Genomic DNA, 26,336 nt, shown 5'->3' with positions numbered 1-26,336 from the left:
ATCTCGTCCTTACAGGAGTTGACTGATTTGGATCTGCACCATGGCGTCGTCAGAGCCTTGAACGCGGCTTGTCTATCGAAAGAATATTAATATCTCCCTTGTGCTCACGCTCACTAAGGATTTTGTATGCCTGCAGGATCGTAAAGACTTCTGTCTGAACCAGCCGTATTCGGGAATTTTAAGGAAATAGAGAAATTGGTGTTGATTTAGAGAAAACCCCTGCTCCGACTCCCGATTCCATCTTTGAGCCGGCAATGAAGACAGATGTACCAGCTTCAGTGCAAATTTTTCCATCGCTCCAATCCTGCTACTAGGAAAAATTGCCTTGGCGTGACTCTCAAACTCCAGTTTGGACCAAACGAGACCTATGTATCTCACTCGAGTTGTCGTGTGTACGGATGGGTGGGCAGGTAGATGGACAAAGAGACATGGCTGAATAAATTCTTCTCGGCGTACTGAACATTTTTTTGTTCAAATGTATGTTTATACCAGTACCTTTAAGCTTTGCCAAACCATTCGACTTTTTACTGGCGCCGCATGATTTTCAATGGCTCTAACGGGTAAAAGATGATGCAGGAAATTCCCAATTAAATTAAGCAGTTGAGACATCTCGGAGCGGAGCGTCTTTCAAGATTGACAAATATTACTCTAGTTCGCCAAGTTGGGAGTGTTTTTCGTCTGCAAATACTGCGGCCCAATTTTGTGTCAATACCACAACCTTTAAATAGTCAGCTTCACGAAGCTTAATCCGAACGGACTTTTGCATATATGTATGTACTTAGTCCTGCCATAAATTCTTTTACAATTAAGTCCATTGTAGACTTTCATTCGAAATGGTCACCATTTGCTTTTACACAAGCCTTTAAAGGATTAGGCCATTCAGTTATTGCAGCACGCACGGTTTTCATAGTTTCGCACCAAAGATTGTTTGAGACTCTTCAAATTTGTGTGAGGTCTTCGACAGACCATCTCTTGTGCAGTTATGATTCCAGGAATATTGTTTTTTAGTCACTGCTGGGCGGACTGGGTGGTTCTTGCCTAGAGCGGAATCTTGCTGGAAGATCCAATGCCCTCCATTGAAAAGCGTACTGCTGATCTGCTTCACCAGGCCTACTAAGACGTCCTCCTGGTACACTTTTGCCTTGGTCTTAACCCTTTCTTCGCACAGAAATGAAAAGATGGAACGCCTTTGCAAGATACTACCCACCAAAATATTACGAAGGAACAACATTTTTTGCATCTATCGAGTCTAATTTACTTCAAGTACGTTGTCAAAAGACGGCCAGTTAAGCGACGGAAGGCTTTCGGTAAGCCTTTCAAAGTAAGCCAGATTCATCGGCATTGCTCTGCACTGCTCTTTTGTCAAACTTAAATCCATAATAGTTTTGTTAAATCTGCGCAAAAATGGGTTGTTGGATAATTTTTCTCTGGAAATTTTTAGCTATCGTATTCCTCATTCCCAATGTTAATTTTTGAGTGATGGTAATTTAAGTAATAGTGACCTGTCAGAAAACCAACTATTTCCCTTATGTCTACTTTACGCAAGTCATGCAGCTTCCTATTGTTGGTAAAAGGCCTTATAAGCGTTTTGTCTTGATGCAGTTCTTGTGTGACTTGGGTAATACTTTGAGTATTCTGTCAACTATTTACTCTGCATTTAGCTTCCGCTCAGTAGATACCATAGTATGGTGTCGCCCTAAAGATTTTATCAGCAATTTTATAACCATTTTATTCCAGAGCCATCCGGAACACAGTTTTTTTTTCCTTGTTCACTCCACTCGGGAGCATAGGGCCTCGAGAAGACTCAGTCTTGCGTTGGTTTCGTTAATCTATTTGCTTTCTGACAGGTTAGGTGATTAGTCTGCCGCGGAACCCATAGTACAATTTTATTTGTTGCACTAAGTTGGTTTAGGATATTAAAGCATTCATACACTAGTTTCGACTTCACAGATTTTCATTCTTGGCTCATAGATTCCCGTACTGGCTCCAGTATTTGGTTTCGAACCGTCTGTGAATCATTCGAGTCTTCTGGGATCGACCCAAAGCTCTCCCAGTTCACGTTTTGGAATCATATAGTCTGTTAATGAACTGATTATATTCTGATCCGGCATCTCTGTTATGATACTTGTATGATCGAGGTCAGGAAGGTCTTTCCCATGTAAGATCTTCAATGCACTTCTGGCTACACATTTTTTAAAGAAAATATGCAGTGGAGATAGTCCTCTAGTAGCACCAGCCATGAACATTTGGTCGTGAAGCATATTCGATCTTATTGAATACCAAATAATTTGACAATGTAAAGAAATGTTCAAGTGAAACTCAGCCGCGTTGTTTCAAAGCACGTCTGCGACATCGTAACAGATGACGAATCTTGGATTTATCCATGAGCCGAAAATAAAACAGTAAACTACAGTACAGCTGTTCCAAGACGAGCTAAAGCCAACAAAAGGTGTTCGCGGAAGAAGCACCTCAAAGGAAATGGACGTTTTTTTTTCAGAAAATCTGGTCATGTCACAACTCTCCCATTAAAGAAGGGTTGGAGTCGCTGCACTAGTGCACTTGTGCGCACTGGTATAAAAATGTTAATGGGATTATACCTGTATGTAATGGGTTATTAGATTGAAGGCAATAAGGGTTTTTTGACAGATCTTCCCAATAAGGGGTTTTTGACAGATCTCGCGTGACTACTGTCAAACTAAATACATAATTTTTTCAGTATTCATTGACATTTCATCATGGGAAGACTTACGTCTCACCAACGTTTACAAATATCATAGTAAAATTGTATTACGAAAATCGAGGTTCTGTGAGAAGTGTTTATCGCGCGAGTTACATATGTAAAACCAAGCATTACATATATAAAACCAAGCATAGATGAATTCATTACAAGTATAACTAAAGACAAAATGTAATATTAAACCAACTTCCGTTTGTTTGCAAAAATTATTATTAAATTCACAAATCAAAATTATTTTTCGGTCGCAATTCCAGGAATTGCAACCGTTCCAAAATTAACTAACTTTACTGTCCACTACAATAAATATTGTAGTATCAGCATTTCCGTTCCCACACTAAAATGTAATATTAATAAGTATTTTTTCATAAGCCAATGTAATTTAGCAAGTAAGAAAAACAGAATATATCGAGTAAGCAAATATGTAAGCTTTGATTAAACTTGAAGTAAAAGCATAAAGTCAGTCTGATTCCTCCCTTCCATTGGAGTAGTTTGTTGTATTGAATTAAATAAATAAATTTTAATAATCAAAAACAGAATTTAGTTTTTTTTTTTACGCAACTTAACGGCAAAACACGTAAATGGCGCAGTCGTGTTTAAAAGGATCCAGTGAAACGAATTACGGGAAATAAAAATAATAAAAATAATTTTTAACACCTAACCTAATCCTGCGAATCCGTAGCCAACTCAGGAGTTGACCGGACCCTCCAGGGTATAACTAAACATACGATAACTAAAACTAAAAAGAAAAAATAGTGCAGTGACAATTTAGGCAATTTGAACACCACTAAACCAAAAAATAGTGCAGTGAACATTTTTTGCAAATTAGACACCACTATAAAATTTTTTTTTTCTCTAAAACTGTATACTAAAAGACAACAAACATTCGACAAACGGAGAAGGATGGAAGAGCAGACTCATATTACCTCCGTCAGCGTGGCCGAAGAACTGGCCAGGAAAGATCAGCAGTTGGAAAGCTTACGACAAGCCTACCTAGATTTGCAATAGCAGACACACCAACTACAGCAACAACACCAAATACAGGATAACGGCAAAAGAGAAAACATCTTCAAAATGATAAACCACATGCCAACTTTTACCGGGACAGGAGAAGTCACGGTCAACAGCTTCTTCAGTAGCATAGAATACCTGTTATCAACCATACAAGAGGAAAGTCTAAAAAAGGAAGCAGTCCGAACAATATTCTACAAAGTCATACAAGGACAGGCCAAGGACGTCATCATAAATATACCGACACCAGACAACTGGCAGCTGATTAAAAAACTGCTAAAACTTAGATACAGGCCGGATACGGAGCCACATCAAATATACAAAAAAATTAACAACTTATGTGTAAGAACGGTAAGTGAACTAGCTATAGAAATTCAGAATATTAAATATAAAGCGGACGAATTAGTAATTTACCATAGGGACGATCATGGTATAGATTTGAGTAACATAGATAGTATATTAATAAATACAATTAAAGAAATGTCGCAAGGCACCTTGCTCGATAAAATATACGATATGAGGGATTTAGGCAACATATTGGACATAATGACCAGACGTAGATACGAAGACAGTTGCATTCGACCAGAGTATAGAAAATTTAAGGTGAATAAATACAATAATGCAAATATGAATTATAATAGAAATCAGAATGAAATTCAAAGCTATAACCGCCCTAATAATTATAATAACAATTTTAATAAATATAAAAACAGGTATGATAATAATTATATGAATAGAAATTTTAATTCTGGACACTTTAAAGTCCCAAAAAATACTTCAGGAAATTTCCAGAGGTCTCCACAGGTAGGAAATCCCAGGGCAAATTCCGGCCATTATCGCTGGAATCAAACCGGGCAAAACCGGAGCGAGCCGATGGAAATAGATAATATCGAGGTAAATCATTTTCAAAGAATCCCACAGATGGGAAACCCCAGGCCAAATGTCAGCCAAAATCGCTTGACTCAACCTGGGCAATATCTAAGGGAAACAATGGAACATAATGAAAAAGATAACAATGTTAGAGAAAACCAAAATCACGAAAATATTTTTTTTCGGAAACAACCTCAGACTACTTACCCATCATAGAACTTACTATAAACAATAAAAAATATACTGCCTTAATAGACACAGGAGCAAGTGTAAGTATAATAAATAAAGATATACAAGATTTTAGAAAAATACCGTTAAGACAACCGATCGAATTTAAAACAATACTAGGAAAAGGTATAATTGAATTCGAGGTCATCTCAGATGCACCCGAAGAATTTAATGTGAAAGACGCAAAGATTAAGTGGAAAGTCGCCCAGTTAAGAAGAAGAACATATAGTTTTATAATGGGGACCGATCTATTAAATTGTTTTAACACAATGATAAATTTAGTAGACGGAAATGTTTCTTTCAATAACAAGATAACAAATTTTATAGTAAACCCATACAAAAGTCTCCAAATATGTACTCTGGAAGGAGTCAATTTTGACTGGAATAGGTTACATCTGGAACATCTGAATACTGAAGAATATAAAGAAGTCATGAAAATTTTAAATAGATTTAAAAATTTGTTCTTTAAAGAAGGTGACAAACTGACTAGTACAATGAATATAAAACATACGATTAGAACAACGACGGACGAACAGATAAATGCTAAATTATACAGGTATCCACCACAACATGAAGCTGAAGTAAGACGACAAATCAAGGAAATGGAAGAGCAGGGTATAATCAGAAAAAGTTGCTCTCGATATGCGAGCCCATTAATAGTTGTACCAAAGAAGTTAGATAATTCAGGAGAAAAAAAGTACAGGATAGTAGTGGATTATAGGAAATTAAATGAAATAACAATAGATGATAAATTTCCACTACCAAACATCGACTCAATTTTGGACAAGCTAGGAAGAGCACAATACTTCACAACCCTAGATCTAGCTAAGGGATATCATCAAATTTTAATAGAAGAAAAAGACAGGGAAAAGACGGCTTTTGTTACACCCCACGGACTATATGAATTTATACGAATGCCGTTTGGACTGAAAAATGCCCCAGCGACATTCCAACGACTTATGAATGAAACATTACGCGAATTCATTAACAGAACATGTGTTGTTTATCTGGACGACATCCTAATATTTAGTACATCTCTAAAAGAACATGTAAAAGCAATAACAGATATTTTCAAAGTATTAGAGGACGCAAATTTAAAAATACAAATAGACAAGTGTAATTTTATGAAGAAGGAAACCGAATTTCTAGGTCATATTTTGACAAGTGAAGGACTAAAACCCAATCCAAATAAAATAAAAGTAATTCAAGAATTAGATATACCAAGAACAGAACAGATCAAAAGCTTTCTGGGTCTTACAGGATACTATAGGAAGTTTGTAAAAGACTACGCCAAAGTGGCCCAACCGATGACGAAATATTTAAAAAAAGGCGTAAAAGTGAATACAAAAGACCCTACCTATGTCGAAGCGTTTGAAAAGTTAAAACAACTGATTAGTTCTCATCCAATATTAAGATATCCCAATTTTGATAGACAGTTCACATTAACTACGGATGCATCCAATTATGCAATTGGTGCTGTCCTTTCACAGGAAGGACACCCGATTTGCTTCGCATCCAGAACATTAAACAATCACGAAAGAAATTATTCAGCAACAGACAAAGAATTTTTAGCAATTTTGTGGAGTGTAAATTACCTGAGACCATATTTGTATGGTAAGAAATTTAAAATTCTTACTGATCATCAACCCATTAAGTTTTTATGTACAAAATACAAAGGAAAGGATATATCGCCAAGACACCAACGATGGATACTCAAACTAGGAGAGTACGATTTCGAAGTAGACTATATAAAAGGTAGAGAGAACAAAGTAGCGGATTTTCTCAGTAGAATAGAAAAAAGTGAAGATAATATTTTAAAATATGAAGATGATGACAGTTCCAATAGCATAAACCTAATTTCGCTCGATGGGGAGGAAGACAACGTAAGCATGGCAACAGTACATTCAGCAGAGGAGAATTTGGGTGATCATTTTTTTATAAAAGAAGAAATCGTGAATAAATATAAAACTCAAATAATCTTAACGAATAATAAAACAGAAGAATATAAAGAAATACATGGGAAGAGAATAATTTTTATTGCAGAGAGTGATTTTGAACAAATGGGAGAAATTTTCAGAAGATATATTCTAAAAGGAAAAATTGGAATATTTTCGGAACTAACCGACCACAGCTATAACATAGTACAAGAAAAACTGATTAGTATGTATTCGAATGACAACAAACTTCAATTCACTAAGTGTACAAAAAGAGCACAAGACATTGAAACAGAGGTTGAAGCCATAAAACAAATCTCCTTTTACCATGTTAGAGAAAGTTTACATTCCGGTATTTTAGAAACATACAATCAAATAAAAAATAAAATCTATTACCCTGTTTACTGAATTGGTTCACTTGGTTATAAATCAATGTGAAATTTGCCAAGAGGTCAAATATGATAGGAAGCCTATAAAACCGAAATTGAATTTCTCAGAAACGCCAGTAAAGAAAAATGAAATTATTCACATAGATACGTATATTATGAAGGGAAACCACTTTTTAACAGTTATAGATAAATTCTCAAAATTCGGAGCAGCGTACCTCTTGAATGATAGAAATCATATTACCATTGTTGAACAGTTAGAAGAACATTTTGCTAAATTAGGGAAACCAAGGAAAATAATTGCAGATAACGAATTTAAGGCCGCGAGAATAAGAGAATTTTTGGACACTGAAAATGTAGAGTTTCATCTTACAAAACCTAATAGCCATACTGGCAATGCCGATATTGAAAGGTTTCACAACACGATCGCGGAAAAGTTTGGAATTTTATATAAATTAGAAAAAGGGTTATCAATTAAACACTTAATACAGAAAGCCATACGAAATTACAATGATAGATTCCATTCAACAATAAAATGTACACCAAACGAAGTACATGACAATAAAATAGATCCGGAAATAATAAAAAACAATTTAGAAGCAAGGAAGCATAAAATTATAAGCAATCTAAATAAAACCAGGGAAGACTATAAAGAAGAAAGAATAGAAGGATTCATAAAGAACTATAAAGCGGTTAGGCATAAAGAACAACCAAAGTATAGGAAGGAAAAATTAGAAAACATTCATCCTAACAATATTAAACGACCTTTAAAACTTACAGACATGGATCATGATGATAGCAATAATACTAACAATACGACAATGTAAAGGTATAATGACTTTGACGGAACTAACGGAACAAACAGGATTTATAGATTTACAAATTAGAAACCAAGAAATACCCAAAGATAGTGACATAGTACTACACATGATTGACGTTTACAAACAAGAAACTATTATCAACGAAATGACGGACAATATAATATTAATGAAATTAGAAAATAAAGAGACACTACAACGAGAGTTGTTAGACATAAGGAATAAGTTACTAACGCTCATGCCAGTAAAAACTAGAAATAAACGCGGACTAATTAATGCAATAGGTAGTATGTCAAAATGGTTTTTTGGTACAATGGACGAAGACGGTAGACAAAATATACAAACGCACTTTTTACAGACGAATGACACAATGAACCAACAAATCAAAATAAACAATTATTTCAGTTCAGCTATAGAGCATCTCAAAGAAATTGTTAAAAGTGATAGAGTAAAAATTGAAAAAGAACTTAATTCTATTAATAAATTTATGTATGACGAATATAAACAAAATTTATACTTAGACCAGTATACAAAGATTCAGTTATTAAAAAGTAATAATAAGTTCGTGCGGTTTTACAACAGATGGCGTAACTTGATTATTATTCCATCGATCCACATTTCCAAACATTCATTGGAGAGCTACTGTCGTAAGGTACAAACGTCAGTATAAGTTTTTTATTTGAAGCGTAAACAACAATATTTTTACCACACTTGAAAATGTCGAATTTCGTGCCAAATAATGTGTTTTTGCGGGGAATTCTTTAATATGAAGAAAAAAGCAGCCGAAAGTCATCGTATCTTGGTGGAAGTTTATGGTGAGCATGCTCTAGCTGAGCGAACGTGCCAGAAGTGGTTTGCACGCTTTAAAAGTGGTGATTTTGGCCGCGCCGCCAAAGTTCATGGATACCGAATTGGAGGAATTGCTCGATCAAGATCCGGCTCAAACGCAAGAAGAGGTTGCAAAAACTTTGGGAGTTGATCAATCAACCATTTCCAAACGTTTAAAAGCCATGGGAATGATCCGAAATTCAAATTTCGAAAAAAACCGCACGAACTTATTCATAGACCTATTAAAATTGAGCAAATACAAGAAAATGTTGTTGGAATATTACACCCAAATATTTTAACTAGTGAAGAAATAGTAAAATATAATATTGATTATAATAAGCTTAAGTATCTACAATTAGGCACAGCCATTTTAAATAACACCTACCTAATATTCGGCATTAAAATACCTAAAAACTTTGAATATGTAAAAATAAGAAAGGTTATTCCAATACCTAATAAAGAAAATAATGAAATAGAAGCAAAAATAGAAGAAATATTCATTTATGCAAATAAAACTTTATTATTTGAAGAAAATAAATCTTTAAAAAGATTGAAACCAAGTAAACACTGTATATTAAAACAAAACTGTCACCTCACCAGAAATAGGGATCTTGAAATTCTAGCCATAGACGTAAAAACGATTATTGTTAAAAATGCTGTAAATTTACAAATGAATCAAACATGTAATAAAGAGAAACCAATTATGAACGGAAACTATATCATAAGATATAATAATTGTTCAATTAAAATTAGTGACTACTATTTTTCAAATTATATCGAAAACATAGAAGAAAATATTGAAAGTGTAAAATATGAAGACATTCGGAACTTTACAAAAAAAATTACATTCGATGAAATATTGGAGGAAAATAGATCAAATATAGAAAATATTTTTAAATTGAAAATTCATAGTAAAATCTCACATATCTGCAATGTACTAAGCATTATCATAATTCTAATAATTGTCATTGTTGTCATCAATAAACACAAACGTATAACTATTAAATTAAATAAAAGAATTCAGGAGAATTCTAATTTAAGGGAGGGAGAAGTTACATATGTAAAACCAAGCATTACATATATAAAACCAAGCATAGATGAATTCATTACAAGTATAACTAAAGACAAAATGTAATATTAAACCAACTTCCGTTTTGTTTGCAAAAATTATTATTAAATTCACAAATCAAAATTATTTTTCGGTCGCAATTCCAGGAATTGCAACCGTTCCAAAATTAACTAACTTTACTGTCCACTACAATAAATATTGTAGTATCAGCATTTCCGTTCCCACACTAAAATGTAATATTAATAAGTATTTTTTCATAAGCCAATGTAATTTAGCAAGTAAGAAAAACAGAATATATCGAGTAAGCAAATATGTAAGCTTTGATTAAACTTGAAGTAAAAGCATAAAGTCAGTCTGATTCCTCCCTTCCATTGGAGTAGTTTGTTGTATTGAATTAAATAAATAAATTTTAATAATCAAAAACAGAATTTAGTTTTTTTTTTTTACGCAACTTAACGGCAAAACACGTAAATCGCGCGCTCAGGCCAACTTATGGTGCTCAGCGATGAGACCCATTTTTGGCTTAATGGCTACATGAAAAAGCAATATGGCCATATTTGGGCTGAAGAGCAATACGAAGCCATTCAAGAACAGCCATCCATTGAAAACAACCGTTTGGTGCGGCTTATGGGCTCGAAGAATCATTGGGCCATATTTCTTCAAAGACGAGGCTGGCGCTAATGTAATGGTCAATGGCGAACGCTAACGCGCCGCGATAGACAACGTTTTGATGCCGGAAATTGAAGCCTGTGATCGCCACAACATTTGGTTCTAAAAATAGGGCGGTACTTGGATTTAATGCGTCGTCGTTTCAGTGAGCAATTTGTCTCACTTCTCGGATCAGTGGATTCGCCATCAAGATCGTGTGATATCATATTTTTGTACTTTTATTATTTGTGAGGATTTGTAAAGTCTAAATGCTTTGTGGATAAATTAGCTTCGATTGGGGTACCGGAAGCCAACATTACTAGGCTATTCACTCGAAACCGACTGAAAGTCCTGCAGGATCGCAAGTTATTCAAAATGGTTTTTTATGGATGGTCGAATTACGGCACAGTTGCGGACAACATTTCATGAATGCCATTAAGATTGCCCAATCATTTTGGTTTCTCGTTGTTTTGTTTCAATTTACAGTCTGTGTCAGAAAAAAGGTACCGCAATTATTTATGAAGTATAAAAGACATATATTTAAATTTTTATTACATGAAAGTTGGTTCAAAACTACGAGTCGCAATTACTCAATGAGCCGTGTAGTCCCATCGTTTTCGAGTATAGCCTGGCATCTTCTTCCCGACTAGAAATTTTGGTAAGGCGGTGATAAGGCGCAAATAAGGCAGACCGCATTCCAAATTTGCGCCTCATAAGGCAGACATACCAGGCCCAAGTCCCGAAAGTAACGCCACACATCTGCCTCGTTAGGCGCAGGTTCGAAAAACCGAACTTCGGTAATACTCCGGATTCCTTTCTACAAATCAGTTAGGGATTCCAATTTATGCCTAAGTGAGACACTGCAACAGATTTTCGTGACCACAACCAAATTTGGTATTGTTCTGGCATGCCAGTCTTTGCCTTGCCTAACGTGGGCCTGGTAAGGTAATAGTGAGGCGTGCCTCAGTAAGGCCTGCCTAATTCGGGCCTAACTGATTCTTCGGCATGCCTCATTGTAATACTAGTCGGGTTCATGCTTTGTACCAGCTTTTCTGCGTAGCTAGTCGACAAAGAGGACCAGATTTTGCGAACTTAAATCATGGACTGGCCTTCCGGCAAGATGCGTTTTCATAGTTCCCCACACATTTTCAATGGGATTAGCGTCTGGGTACTGGGAAGGCCAGTCCAATACAGTGACACCATTTTCTTGTTTTGTTGTTTCTCAATGTGTTTTTCTGAGAGCAGTGGTTTTGTTGATGTGGGACGGTAGGATATGTTCGCCTCCTTCAGTCGACGTTCGATAGTGTTGATACTCACATCTATTCCCTTTTTAGTCAGAACTGGGCGTGCTTGTCATAGTTACAAAGAAGGGTCCCGCTTAAAAAGTTGGACGATCAACTTATCCTGCTTTTCTGTCGTCACTCGCTTCAAGCCGCGCTCGGAAAAGTCATCAACATTTTTACACCTTACATCACAACAAACTTTTTTAATTTTTTAATTACTTTTGCAGCCGCGGCGTAAGATAATTTCGGCCCTTTCGAATGCGTGCATAAAAATACCACCTCAAAACGCTTCGCGTACTTCTCACTCATTTTTGTTTGGTTGCTTCCACGGGAAAGTTTCGAACGACACTAACCTGAGTTAGCACTAGCGTTGTAGCCCTTGAGTGGAACTTTTATGCAGCAAAAAGCAGAACGAAATATACCTACTTTAAGGTACAAGAAAAGAACCGGTTATTTTCTTCTGGCACAGACTGTAAAATTCGATATCTCTAAATTGATCACTCCTTATAATTGTTCACCCTTTTTATCGCCTGGTTTGTACAACTAGTTTGCACAACTCTTACAATAAAACATTAAGAAGATAAGCCATTCACCTACCTGGCACAAATCTGCCAAAACTCTCAGTTGCACACGCAATAGCGAACGGCGTGGCATAAACATAGACAAACATAATCATCATAATCGCCTTGCCATGCGTCATTTTGCCTTCCATTGGTTTCGTGATGACATTGTAACGGTCGTAGGCAATGAATGCATTCATCGTAGATGCACCAATTCCTGTATAGGCACCGAGTATGCCATATACCTGACAGCCGAAATTGCCCAAAGCGAAGCCTCTGTGAAAACTATTATAGATGAAGACGGGTGTCTTCATCATCATGAAGAAATCACAAATGGCCAAATTGATGACGAGAATATTTGATGGTGTACGCAAAGATTTCGCACTGGAAGAGGAGGGAAACACCATAAATATGGAAATAAGCTCACATTCTGTTAATTTCTAGCTAATAGTTAATACTGCTAATACTCACGCTGAGAAAACCCATATGACGACGCCATTGCCAACCATCGACACGGTTGTAAAGAATATGTACAGCGTGCCCAACATATAGTGTATGGAAGCTGGTGGCTCCGGATACTTCAGCCAATGATCGGGTATATGACGCAACTCTTCCGGCGGTACATTCCAACCGATTAGCCGCACATCCGATGACATTCTAAAGGTGTACAGTTAGTTAGTGAGTAGAATGCACTAGACGATAAATGAAAGGAAAATTTTAGTCCACAGCACCTTGCCTCAGCACGCAAAGTCGCCACCGTCGATACATTGCCAAATGGATTCGATAAGCTATACGGATATTCCATATCCATATCCATATCAAGCAACCACCAAAAATCAAACCAAAATTATCCAAAACAGCACTGGGTTGTGTTGTTTTCGAAACTGTTGGGTTCACTTTTTTCCCGGCTCACAGTGTACACTTTCACTGGTCAACATTGACAGAATTGTACTGATCCGCTGCAATGGCTTTTATACTAACATTTTGTCATAAATCGGCACTGATTTTTACAAAGCTCAAAATGGATTAGCCAAGCCAGCCGGGCGCATTGGATTAGCCGAGATTTCGGTGGGCAAAAGAGAGGTTCATGCGCGTATTAGCTAAGAATGTGCTGACAAGGCGGATTGATTTTTTCTAAAATCGATGACTTTTTGTTATGACATTCAACGTGTTGACAGATGTACAAAATTCAAGATAAATATATACAGACATACACACAGGTACACATACACACGATGATTGACGATTATGCACATCCATCCATACAAATGTACGCATGAACGCAATTAAGTAAATCAGTGAAATTTACAAGGTTAATGTTGCAAAAAACGGTGTTTAGAATTTTTAGTACTACGAGCCGTATTAAGGACGTCCTACTAACTGACCATACCGCACAATTTCCACTTCGTGCGTGGCTGAAAATCAACAAGGCGCAGAATCGGTCAATCGCAGAAATGCCCTGCTTCCATCCTTTGTGCAGACTTCCACTGATCCCTTACCCGTCACGTTCTGGGATCCATCTCGATGGTTCGTTCAGCCGCGATAAAGTGTCCGGAGTTAGAAGCTCCACATTGTGTGCACTTGCGGACTTTTAATGCAGGCTTCTCTACCTCTGCCGATTCCGTAAAGTCGAGCCCAATACGCGTTTCGAATGATATCTTACGCGTTTGATATCGGTGTTCCCATATCCACCTATGTGAGGTACAGTCAGACGATTGAAACTCCAACTGATGTTTGAATCACCAAAAAATTAAAGAAGTGTATCGTCCAGCGCAAAGTACTTAGGAGTAAACTTGAACTCCAGATTTAGCTGGAGAATGAACATTGAAGAATGGGTAAGAAAAGCAGACGTTTCTCTGTATGCCTGCTAACGTATGCTGGGAAGAAGGCGGGGTCGTCAATCTAAATATACTTTATGTCTGTATAAGGCGGTTATGCGACCAATTTTACCGACAACTACTGGACCGGACAGTGTTTAGACAGACAATTAACGAAACTCATCGGGAGACACTCACCACCTTCTTAAGCTCTCGACCGTTGCCGAATGTCGTTATCGGAGTCCAACCACCAGTCATACCTGATGAAGAGGTCCAGCTACCCCGAGAAACCCGCGTAACCTTGGCACAATTACGTTCTGGATACTGTAGCAGGTTAAATTCCTACCTATCCACATTTGACCACGACATACTCAATATATGTCCAGCATGTGAGGGCACTCCGCACGACACTAACCACCTTTTCACATGCCCCATCAAACCCACTCATCTAACAGCCGAGGGAACTCTGGACCCAAGCTGTCGAAATAGCAAGTTTCCTGGACGCCTATTGTTAGATGAGATCGGTAATCTATACTACACTCAGAGGGTTAAGTATACTGCTACAACAACAACAACCAATTTTAACATACGGTTCGGTAGTTTGGAAGAAAGCTCTTGGAAGAGATTACAATATCAAGCTACTTGGCAGAATACAAAGATCAGCCTGTGAAATAACGGTCGGTGCAGTCAGATCATTGGGGGGCTCTTAAGACATAGATCGATATATCAAGAAGATGGCAACCATGATCGCATTTAGGTTATGGACATGCCAGTCATTATTGCGACAAACTCAGTTCACCTCGGGGAGGACTGATTACATCATCCCAACTGTCACATTCAACAGGAATTTTGCCACCTACTTTCGATCTCGGGAGGAATGGAGGAAATGAATTTTACATACCTACAACTTCGACACTACAGTCCGCACAGATGGTAAGTTTTTGGCAAAACCAAAGCATTGATTTTAGCAATGGGATGAAAGTGGAAGTAACGTCTAACCTCTAAACTGGCCTCCTTGTGCTGATTCAATTCCATTGATGATCACTTCACACACGAAGTTTTTTGTAGATCCAGAAGTTAAACACACGACTCCGTTATGAATGAGTCGTCCAGTGCGGAACAATAAACGGGCAGATTGAAAGTGGCCAAAGCGATCAAGTACCTTCACCAATGCGGTGGCCAGCACAACAGTTCTTTTACTTACAGGTACCTGTCTCTGTCCAAGATCTGATAGCGGATAAGGCGGTTGCATTTTTCATTTCATTTGAGCCAGTTAAGACATTAAGATACTTTTTTCTCTTGCGCATCACCTAATTGTCAATTCTCCTTTCGTGGATCTTTTCCAAGACATGGCGTATGGCGAATATCTGATGGATGGTGGATTTTCCAGGTTTAAAGCCACACTTATCAGTTCCAATCAGTTAGTTGATTGTGGGCTTCAGCCTTTATTTAGAAGACTAATCCCGTCATAATAGGCACAGATTGCAGTATCGCCCTTCTTGCATTGGGCAGAGCACACTTAAATTCAAATCGGCAGGCATGCTTTCATCATGCTGACGCATGCACCTCATCAGCGCCTCGCCGGCTTGCGTGAAGATCTCAGTCGGCAACCCGTCGGCTCCCGCGCCTTTGTTGTTCTTTAGCCGCGTTATCGCTATTCTCACCTCGTCGTGGGAGGGTAGCGGAACGTCAATTCCGTCGTCGGCAATTGGGGTATCGGGATCTTCACATTCTCTGTGATATGCGCAGCTATCACTTATTAACAGGTTCGAGAAGTGTTCCCTCCATAATTTAAGATTGCTCTGGATGTCAGTTACCAGTTCGCCGTCTTTGTTCTTACAGGAAAACGCCCCGGTCTTAAAACCTTCTGTAAGCCACCGAACTTTCTGTTAGAATTTTCGTGCATTTTTCCTATTGGCCAGCATCTCAAGCTCCTCGCACTCACGCATTTCGACCTCTCGTTTCTTCTTTCTGATAATACGCCTCTCTTCCTTCTTTTAAAGAACGACAAGTGTTGTTCCATTTCTCGGCGCATGCCAGATTGTGGGTCAGTACTCTCCGAGCACAGGGGTGAGAGCCGAGTAGCAAATCTTCTGTCTATCTGTCTCCACCTCTCCCGCTTTTTCAGTCTACTTTTACTACGCAACTAAAATAATAACTTCTTTATCATATTTTAAATAAAAAGTAAACAAAATTCCATTCGGCCTAGAAAGCCTCGACCGAATAACTATGGGAGTATAGCTTGATCATCGGGTAACATAAAAAAAAATAAATTCCTCCCCTTTAACAAAACTTTACATCAATCTGGTCCATTTGAAAAGTTATTTAAATTGAACTAACAGCATTAAAAAAATCGAACCTTTACAAAAACAATTAAATCCAGTTGGGAATTTTCCTGTATGAAGTCTTGAGCACGTAAATTACGTTCTCTGGTACATCTCCGTCCTATTAACAAATTGTAGCAGTTTTTATAGAATATTCAAATTTGTGTGAATATAAATCTTCTGACTAGAGCTTTGCCATCAAACGACGCCATAATATAATATAAGCTTCAAAGCTTTCTTACGACACTACAAAGCCTTTTCTGCACAGCGAGAAAAAATATTTATGTATTTACTTTGCCCTCTGCAATCGTTGCAAATTTGCTGCGATTTTTCTAAAATTTTAAAATAATATAGCCTGGACGTTTTTGCTTTTAATCAGATTATGACAAGAAGCAATTCATAAAAGAAAATGAGTAGTAGTTAGTACATTTTCAAATAACTGTTGTTGTGGTTGTAGGAGCATAAACATTTCCCGTCCATGTACGGGGAGTGCTGCTGGAGTGACAATGCTTGGCTGGATATAAATCCGGGACGTTCCGGTAACGTTGAACTGATTGTCGTTGGAACGTTGAAACAGCTGTTCAAATTGTGCAGCAGTATTTGATCGGTAAGTAAGCGCGTTAAATTAAGGGGTTAGGTGGGTTTGAAAATTTCAAAAAATCGATTTCTTTTTTTTTGTCTTATTAAATAGTATAATATGTTTAAAATATTCTCCTAAAATTTCAAATTGATCCGAGTAAAATTCTACGAGATAGACCCTTCAGAAGTTCCGCCCATCACGCCATGTCAGTGCAGCGTTTCGCAGGTATACGCGTTTATCTCAAAACTCGATTTTTTAAGTCGGTGGACACGATTTCTCGAAAAGTTATGAAGCGATTTTGTTCAAATTTTGCACACATCTTTGGAATAACATTATCAAGTTATTGAATGAAGGATTTTTTTTTATTTTTATTACAACTAATTTTTTCGAGCCAACACGTGACGAAAATTTGACCAAAAAATGTGTTTTTTTGTTCAAAGTCTGTCAAAAATTCAAATTAAATTTTATTTTTTTTTCCTTCGTCCAGTAACGAGATTTATCCATGTACTAACGAAATATTTTTGGTTTTTTGATTTTAAATGAACCAATAATGAGTTATGCTGTCCACGGCAAGAGCATTTTTTGTGAGACGTTAAGGGAGATGAGGTACCAACGGCTGAGTTTTCGGAATTTTTAAATAAAAATTTCACAAAATACTGTTTAAATATGTATCTTTGATATGCTGAATTGTTTGAATAAAATATATGATTGTATATATTAAAAAAAATAGTAAAAATACCCTTTTCTTGAACCTCTGTAACCCACCTAACCCCTTAAATCGAAGTTTTTTTTTAACAACTCACTCCAACTTTACATAGGTCTACACAGAGCAAAAAGTACCTAATAAAATTAATAAGACTGTCTTCATGAGCAGTTTTTGGACTCAGGGGTAGTCAAAACGTGTGAAACGAAAAAAATATCATGTGAAATTCTCTTTGGTTTGATTAAGAAATTCTTATTGATATTATTAAGTGCAATTTCTCCTTAATTTTGTAGCAATTCTTTTTGAACGTGCTATTTATACGAAAATCTTCTCATTTCCTTTCTGAGAAAAAATGGGAAAAAATGAAAAGAGAGAACACTTCTTATTTTTTAAGGTATATTTATGAATATTTTTATAAAGAAAACTTATTAATTCGATTTTTAAAACTTAAGGGTAGTTAGAATTTTCAAAAAATTTATTTTTTTTTTGCATTTTCTTAAAGTATAATGTTTTAGAAATATTGTGTAAAAATTTGAAGTGAATCCGACAAATACTTTTGAAGTTATTCAACAATTAACAAAGGGCGCTCGGCCGCTCCGGAGCCGATAGCAAAACTTTAAATGCGTTTTTCTCAAAACTATGTTTTTCAAACTGGTGAACACTGTAACTTAAAAACCGCTACGTAGATTTCAATAAAATTTATACAGCTTTTGAAAAACATAAAAAACTTGTGCCTGATCGAAGGATTTTTTTTTTTTCAAAAATTTCGATTTTTTTTTAACAATTAACTGTTGGTTTTTTGCTCTAAAATCTGGAAAAAATTTTCTGAGGCCGCCATTTTGTTCATTTTGAAAAAAAAAAAAAGCTTCGATCAGGCACAAGATTATCTAATATATTAATAAAACTAATTTTTCTTGTCCGATTGGTTTTAGATGAATCTGCAAGGACTTGTGATGTTCACCGCAAGGGACTTCTGGAGAAACGGGCTTCACACAAACAGCGATAACTTTTGCAATTATTAATTTTTTTTTTTGAAATTTTGGTGAAGTCAAGTTAAAACATGATGTTTTTATGCTATGTTTTTATTTTTGTTAAATAAATTAATTAAGTAGCAAAAAAAAATTCGTGAAAATCATCATTTTTTCGGGCCTCTGACTACCCCTAACCCCTTAACTGTCCTTTTGCAAAACTCAAAATGTCTTGTTTCGTATTTTCTAGTAATTGGCATACATGAATCTATGTATGTGCGTATGTAAATATATTCATGTCAGTGAAATGCTTACTTATGTAGCACAACATAACGGCTCCTTGCATTCCTTTTTTATTTCTATGAAAGTACATAGTAAATGCTTATTATATTTTCAGTTTCAGTTTAACAAGCAAAGCGTGTGGACTAAAGTGCTAATTTTTCAGTGTAATTCGGAAACTATAGAACGAAAGTGTTGGCTACATCACAACTGCAGTCCATGGGAACAGGTGATAACGTACTGGTCACATGGAAGACTAGAGTTGCAGAAATTAGAAAAAGCGTTTCCTTAGATGCCATCTTTAAGGATTGTGACTACAATGGTTAAGATCTCGTAAGTATTTGCTACTAAGTATTTTTTTGTATTTACAAAATTTTATTCATTTCTTCACTAGATCGGAAATAGACTCTGAAAGCTTTCACCCAGGCAAGGGAACTTATTGTTTCTTAAATTGGAATCTTTTTATAAAGGCGTATTGGACATTTTTGAAAAAGAAATAAAGGACCGCCCTTCCAGAGAGTTATATTTAAAACACCTATACAACAAGGATATTTCAAATGGTTAGTATTTGGTTGCATCTTAATTGCTCCAATTTATTTTAATTATTATTTCTATAGATACTAAATATTGCATTACCACAATTCTTCTACACGCATTACTGCCTCTTCAGCGCCTTAATAAAACCGGCAAACCTACTATAGCCGATGCTTAAAATGATTTTGTCACACTCGTAGCAGCAACGAATGATATTCAACATAAAGTAATGGACATTATTAATCAATTTGCTGAAAGAAAAGAGAAATGTCAACCCAGAATCATTGCAGTTGGAACTGATATTACGTGTGTTTCCGAATTTTATATTTGTTGCGATGGCATAAAATGGAAATACTTATGGCCATTCTTGAAATACCTATGGCCATTTAGATTCGAGGCTGCACACCAACTGCGTAAAGAATATGTCATAAACATTTCCCCTACAGCAAACATTTCATTAACTCTGGCTATTAAATCTTCGCTGAGCTTCGCAAATTATTAATTGAAAAACGATTTTTGAAGTGAAAACTTCTTTAGAATCGTTGGGAGTGATTTGAGAAAAAGTGAAACGAAAAAAGCGACACTCTTGGCTACGAAGCGTTATATTATATGTTGATATAAACGTAGCGACGAACTAAATAACTTTTAGGCCAGCGCCGACAGCATGGCGTGATAGCCGAGCGGCTAGCAATGTGAGCTTCCGATCCAAAATCTTTGGTTCGAATCACAAGAAAAAATTTTTTTTTATAGAGTTATTTTATTTTATTTTATGATATGTTTATGAGGAGGTTTTTTTCATGGCAGAAATACACTCGGTGTTTTGCCATTGCCTGCTGAGGGGTGAGCGCTATTAGAAAAATAGTTTTCCTTAATTTCGGTGTTTTCACCGAGATTCGAACTGACGTTCTCTCTGTGAATTCTGAATAGTAGTCACGCACCAACCCATTCGGCTACGGCGTTTGTTTAATTTTACTGATGCAAAAATGAGGAAAAATATATGAATAAAGTTTGCTTACTGTTTACACATTTTCCAAAGGTGACGGAGAACCAAAAAAAAAAGTCGATTTTCAAACAAATATGAGTGCATATGTGTAATTGTGTTAGAGTTTCGGTCACGTCCCAGCAAAACCTGCGTGCATATGTGTTTGTAACATTCAAAAAAATGTAATTGTGTTAGAGTTTCGGTCACGCAGGTTTTGCTGGGGACGCTCATAATAGCAACCGCGTGTGTATTTTTATATTCGTAAATATTTTCATTTTTAAATATTTACCGCAATTATGCCGAAAAATAATGCAGAAAAGTGTCGTGAATATCGACAGAAAAAAAATCAATAAATAGCATCACGGAATTCATTCACGAAAATTTAATAAAGTATACACCAGAAGTATCGCGGATACTTAATTAGAAAATATTACGATAAAGTTTCAATGATTTTAAGTGGCGATTTTAACGTAAATTTTGCATTGGACACAGCGGTTCCTTTAATTGACTTTCTCAATACAACATTCAATTTAAAAATGTGTAACAATCTCACTGAATCGACAACACGATCAAAAACAACCATTGACGCGGTATTTCAAAGATATGTTGACAACATCGAAACCAAAGCATTTGTATCATATTTTAGCTATCATAAGCCACTCGTATCATTTGTTGAAATTGAAAACATTGAGGATGAATAAAATATGAACTTTATAGCAATATTATAATGAACCTATAATTATCCCGCTCCTAATGCTGCCTTCGTCTCATTCTCTCTCAGTTTGTTTTACGGAAGGTTTCACTTCTATCGCGTCTAACCGTTAGACTGGTATTTTTTTTTTCAAGAAGAATATATATTTAGAAGTATTGAAAATATTAAACAAGTGTCATTAGTGTCTGATTTAAACTTGTATAAAACAACAAATGTACTTATTTTTTAAGGCATTGCATTTCACATGGTCATACAGTAATAGTCTCTCAGAGCGATAATATAAATATATTATTTATGAAATAATTAATTTTTTAGTAAAAAATAATAATGTCACGCTTTGCTTAAAAAAATGGGAAAATATAAGTTTTATAAGGTGATTCGAGCAATGTATATAAAATAATAAACTTTAAAGAACTATGGGCCACCTACACATTTTTATGACCTAAATAATGGACTTCAACTATTAAGGTTGTAAAATATTGGCACTAAATGTATTCAAAACAAATAATATTTTTGTATTTATAATAATACGTAATAATAATGTTTGCATAGGAATAAATAAACTATATTATTTTATAAAAAAACTAAAATTTTATTTCTTGTAGGTATCTATTGGGGTAAATAAATAAAAGGTACTCCATTTAAAATTTGAAAGATATCTCTACGAAAATATCAATAAGATTATCTTCTCAATAACTTGTGATATCTCTTTGGATATATTAATAAGAACATTTTATCGGTAATATATGATATCTCTATAGATATATAAAAAAGAATCTTTGATAATTTTTCGAAGATATCTCTTTCAAGAATTCAAGTTTTTCTCTACAAATATATGAAGAGCTTCTTCTTGAAGAAAATCCATAAAGATTTCATATCATTTTTGTTCTATTTTATTGGGTGATTTTGGCTCTGTGTAGCCATAAAGCAGATCAAGTTGATCAAAATAACTAGTTGTTGTTGTTGTAGCAGCAACTTTTTCCTGTCAGTGTAGTGTAATCACCGATCGTCTACGTCTAGCTCATCTAACGGTAGGCCCAGGAAGCTTGCAGTTTCGACAGGTTGGGTCCAGAGGGAGAGGGGTGTTAGATGAGTGGGTTTGATGGGGCATATGAAAAGGTAGTTAGTGTCATGCGGGGTGCCTTGACATGTGGGCAAAATGATGAGTGTTCTGTGCTGGTATGTCTGGAAGATTTTGACGACATATATTCCTAAAAATACAACAATGATTGGGAGATAAACAGGATCTAAATAGGCACTCATACTGGAAAGCACCCAAATGCTTTAAAGGAATACCAATGTACAAATATCTATTTACTTATCTCTTTTATTCCTGCCATAGTTAATAAATTAGTTTATGATCTATTTATAATCCAAATCTGCTTATAAAAGTAAAAATGCTAATGAAAGTTTAACTGATTGTTAAAATTTTATTTTAAAACTTTAAGTATGTGCTATGCAGCTGAATCGTGGACGCTAATTGAAGCAGATAAAACAAAACTGCAAGCCTTCGAACGAAAAGTACTCAGAAGAATTTTCGGAGCAATCAAAGATCACGGCGAGTGGCGGATAAGATGGAACGACGAGCTAGATCAACTGATAAAGGGTGAAAATGTTATACGTTTCATCAAAGCGCATTAAGATGGCTGGGTCACATTACAAGAATGGACGGTACGAGGGCGCAGAAGAAAATCGTAGAAGCCAAAGCGTTCAACACTAGAGCAAGAGGAAGGCCGAGAAGAAGATGGACAGACGAACTAGAGGATGACATCAAGAAACTTAGGATAGCAACCTGGAAAAAAGTCGCAAGCGTTCGAGACGTATGGAGGTCCCACGTGCAGCAGGCCAAAGCTCACAAAGAGCTGTAGAGCCAAAAAATGATGAAATATGTGCATAAGTATTGGGTTGGGAAATAAGTTCGTAGCGTTTTTGTCGAAGAGCAACAATAATTATATCAATAAATTAATTAATTTTATCTTCGCCGTTGCCGTTTACAACCTTTTCCTACCTATCGACTAATTTGTTGATGCCGCTCCGACAAAAATCGCCTGGCTTGGAGTCTAAAGAAGTTGTTGAGTCAGTTTTATGGTTTGACAGGGAGCGGAAAAGATGGTAATCGGTCGGTGCAAGGACCGAAGAATACGGCGAATGCGGATCGACCTCCCATTCGAGCTCTTGGAGTGCGGCTTTGATGACTTTTGCAACATGGGTCTGGTGTTGTCGTTGTTGTTGTAGCAGTAATAGAATGCCATGAAGGAGTATAGTGTGACCATTTCGATGAGGTCTTTTCAGTCGAATAGTCTCATTCACGCGGAGTAATTGGGCAATGTAGAGCTCTTTGTTGACCGTGGTATTCTTTTCGAGCATTCCCCAGTGCATCTCAGTATATTTGATGAATAGGCACCATTTCTCATCGCTCGTGACGATTCGGTACAAAAAGCGTGTCAAAGTCGCAAACCATTTCCGTGCTGTAGACCCGCCTTAGACACCTTCTCAGTACACGTCGCGAATGTCCCGGGCCGCTGCGGCAGCTTTTTGACCTCGATGAAAAGCAAAGAAGAGCAGGTGTCGAAAATGTTGATTTTTGCCACCTGGGTATTCCATTTCTAAGCCTCAAAAGTAATAAAAAATTAAATAACTCAAAAATACAACCCAACCCCCAACCAAATATGTTTGCTAGCTAATGGTAAATTTAAAGGAGAAGATGTGCTCATTCTACGCACTCCCATCATTCAATATCTGTAGCCGTTTGATTTTAAACGATCGCAGTTTAAGGGTATCAAGTTTGCGGATTGAATTTGGTAAATCCATGTTTTTCACATGGCCAGTTGTGTGCAGTAAGTTCACGTGGTGGACACCCAAAATATGTATTTGTTTTGCGAAGTAAAACAACTTTCCTGCGACACGCTGCGTAATAGCTAGTCTTCTGAAAAAATTTAATGAAACCTGGAAAAACTTGTAAATATTGAATTTCAGTTTCTCAAAGTTTTAAGTCGCTAACTTATTGGTAAAAGTTGATATGAAGGTGGTGGAAAAAGTGTGTATTACATTTGCAAAATTTTTCGGGTGTAGCGATGAGCTTTTTGAGCTTTCAACCAAGCGCAAAATGTGATTGTCAATTGTGGCCGGCACTGCTCTGAAAGCATAACAAAAGTACCAACTCATGCCAAGAGGTATGCATGCTTGTATGTGTGCCTGGCTGGCTAGTCATGTGCCCCCCTTCAATGCCTGATGTAGCCAAAATTAAAGCGAATGCATGTACAAGATGTATGTATGAATGCACAACAGATACGTGCCGGCGTACGTGTTTCCAGCTGTTTTTTTCACTGCGTCTGCCTTCTATCATTCGCCACACTTCGCCATTTTCCGTTTTTGTTTTGCTTCCTTTGTTTACTAATTTGTGGCGTACACTTGCGGCGTTTCGTGTTAACATTTTTGTATTGAAGGTGGCAGTATTGGGGGAGTGTTGCTTTCGCTGGAACGAGTGCACAAATGGAAAGCTAGGAAATTCTGGAAATTTTGTTTGAAGAACAAACTAACAAAAAATTTCTAATTTAGCAAAAACTTACGCGCAATATGTACACTTGCCAAAAAAAGTATCCGCACACAAAGGAATGAAAGCAACATATTAAGAAATTCTTTGTAAAAAAAAAATTAAAACATTTTACACTTTCATGAGAAATGTTTAGTCAGTAATTTTTCTACAATTTCTATACAATTTTCCTAAGTACATCTTTAAAAATTACATTTCACAAAACAAAAACAAAAAACTTCACTTCAACGAAGCAGAAAAAGTATTAATATTTAAAAAACAAAACAAAAAAAAAAAAAATAATAGAATAATAATCATAATAATAATTATAAAAATAATAATAAGGTGTTAGTAACTTGTGAGATAACCTTTCCCCTTGAGGACCTCCGCAAGTCGATGTGACATGGAATGGACCTCTTTGGTAATTTTGCTCCATTCATTAATTATTACGTTTTTAAGCATTTCCTTGGAAGTTATGCTGTGCTAACAGATCCTGCGCCCAGTAAATCCCACTAATGCTCAATGGGATTGAGGTCTGGGGATTGGGGCGTTGTGCGGAATTGGTGATTTGTGTTATACAGTTTAACAGAGTTTAACATTATATGCCAAATGCTTGGGATGATTATCATGCTGAAACCAGAATCCAGATGCCTACATATATACAACCCTGAGGGACTCTAATTTATGGTCCACAGCTTGATGTTTTCCCACAATTGGAGGGAACTACAGTTTTATGCCACCTCCAAATGGGCTTTTTATGAAAACTTTATCATGGCAGAGTTACACTCGGAGATTTGCCATTGTCTGCTAAAGGTCGAACGCTATTAGAAAGAACTTTTGTTTGTTATTATTGTGGTGTTTCATGACGACAGTGGTTTTCGAAGTCTGGTCCTACGGAATGGTAATCTCGCGCAAATCATTCGGCTATTCCATTAAACAATTGTGTGCATATGTATGTATGTATGTATGTATATGTACATACATCCAAAATAATAAAAAATTAAAAAAAAAAATTATAAAAATAAGTAAGGAGTCCAAAATGAGGTTCGGGCATCTGCGCATATTTTAGTAAAATTTAGTTAGGATTAGCTATTAATTTTTATAATCAAACAAACTTATAAGCAATGAGAGTTTTATGTAACTTGTAACATCAGTATTCATACATTTTATCTGACCTCAACAATATTAAAGGTAAGTTAGAATTTAAGTAGTTAGAATTTTCAAAAAATTGTTTTTTTTTTTTGCATTTTCTTAAATTATATATTAATATAAAATAAAAATTGTTGTGTGAAAATTTGAAGTGAATCCGTTAAAAACTTTTCGAGTTATTCAACAATTAACAAAGGATGCTCTGGAGCGTTCGCAAAACTTTAAATGCGTCTTTATCAAAACTATGTTTTTTGAACTGTAATTTATGAACTGTAACTTAAAAATCGGCAGGCAATGGCAAACCTCCGAGTGTATTTCTGCCATGAAAAAGCTCCTCATAAAAATATCTGCCGTTCGGAGTCGGCTTGAAACTGTAAGTCCCTCCAT

The 26,336-nt window shown here is 36.1% G+C and overlaps 1 protein-coding gene across 1 annotated transcript in view; it reads right to left on the bottom strand.

The window, feature by feature from the left end:
* LOC129241041 (opsin Rh4) overlaps nt 1-13,301 on the bottom strand; it is a 90,945-nt gene extending 77,644 nt beyond the window's left edge. The window contains exons 1-3 of the mRNA XM_054877173.1: nt 13,101-13,301; nt 12,841-13,026; nt 12,407-12,753 (exon numbers count right to left, since the gene is read on the bottom strand). Of these exons, the coding sequence (XP_054733148.1) occupies nt 12,407-12,753; nt 12,841-13,026; nt 13,101-13,186 (619 nt within the window). The 5' untranslated portion in view covers nt 13,187-13,301. The remainder of the gene's footprint in view (nt 1-12,406; nt 12,754-12,840; nt 13,027-13,100) is intronic.
* Between the last annotated feature and the right edge of the window lie 13,035 nt (nt 13,302-26,336).

The sequence above is a fragment of the Anastrepha obliqua genome, chromosome 3, assembly GCF_027943255.1.
Source record: "Anastrepha obliqua isolate idAnaObli1 chromosome 3, idAnaObli1_1.0, whole genome shotgun sequence".
In the NCBI taxonomy this organism is placed as follows: Eukaryota; Metazoa; Arthropoda; class Insecta; order Diptera; family Tephritidae; genus Anastrepha; species Anastrepha obliqua.
The sequence above is the reverse complement of the archived record's forward strand: the minus strand, read 5'-3'. Positions and strand labels throughout refer to the sequence as shown.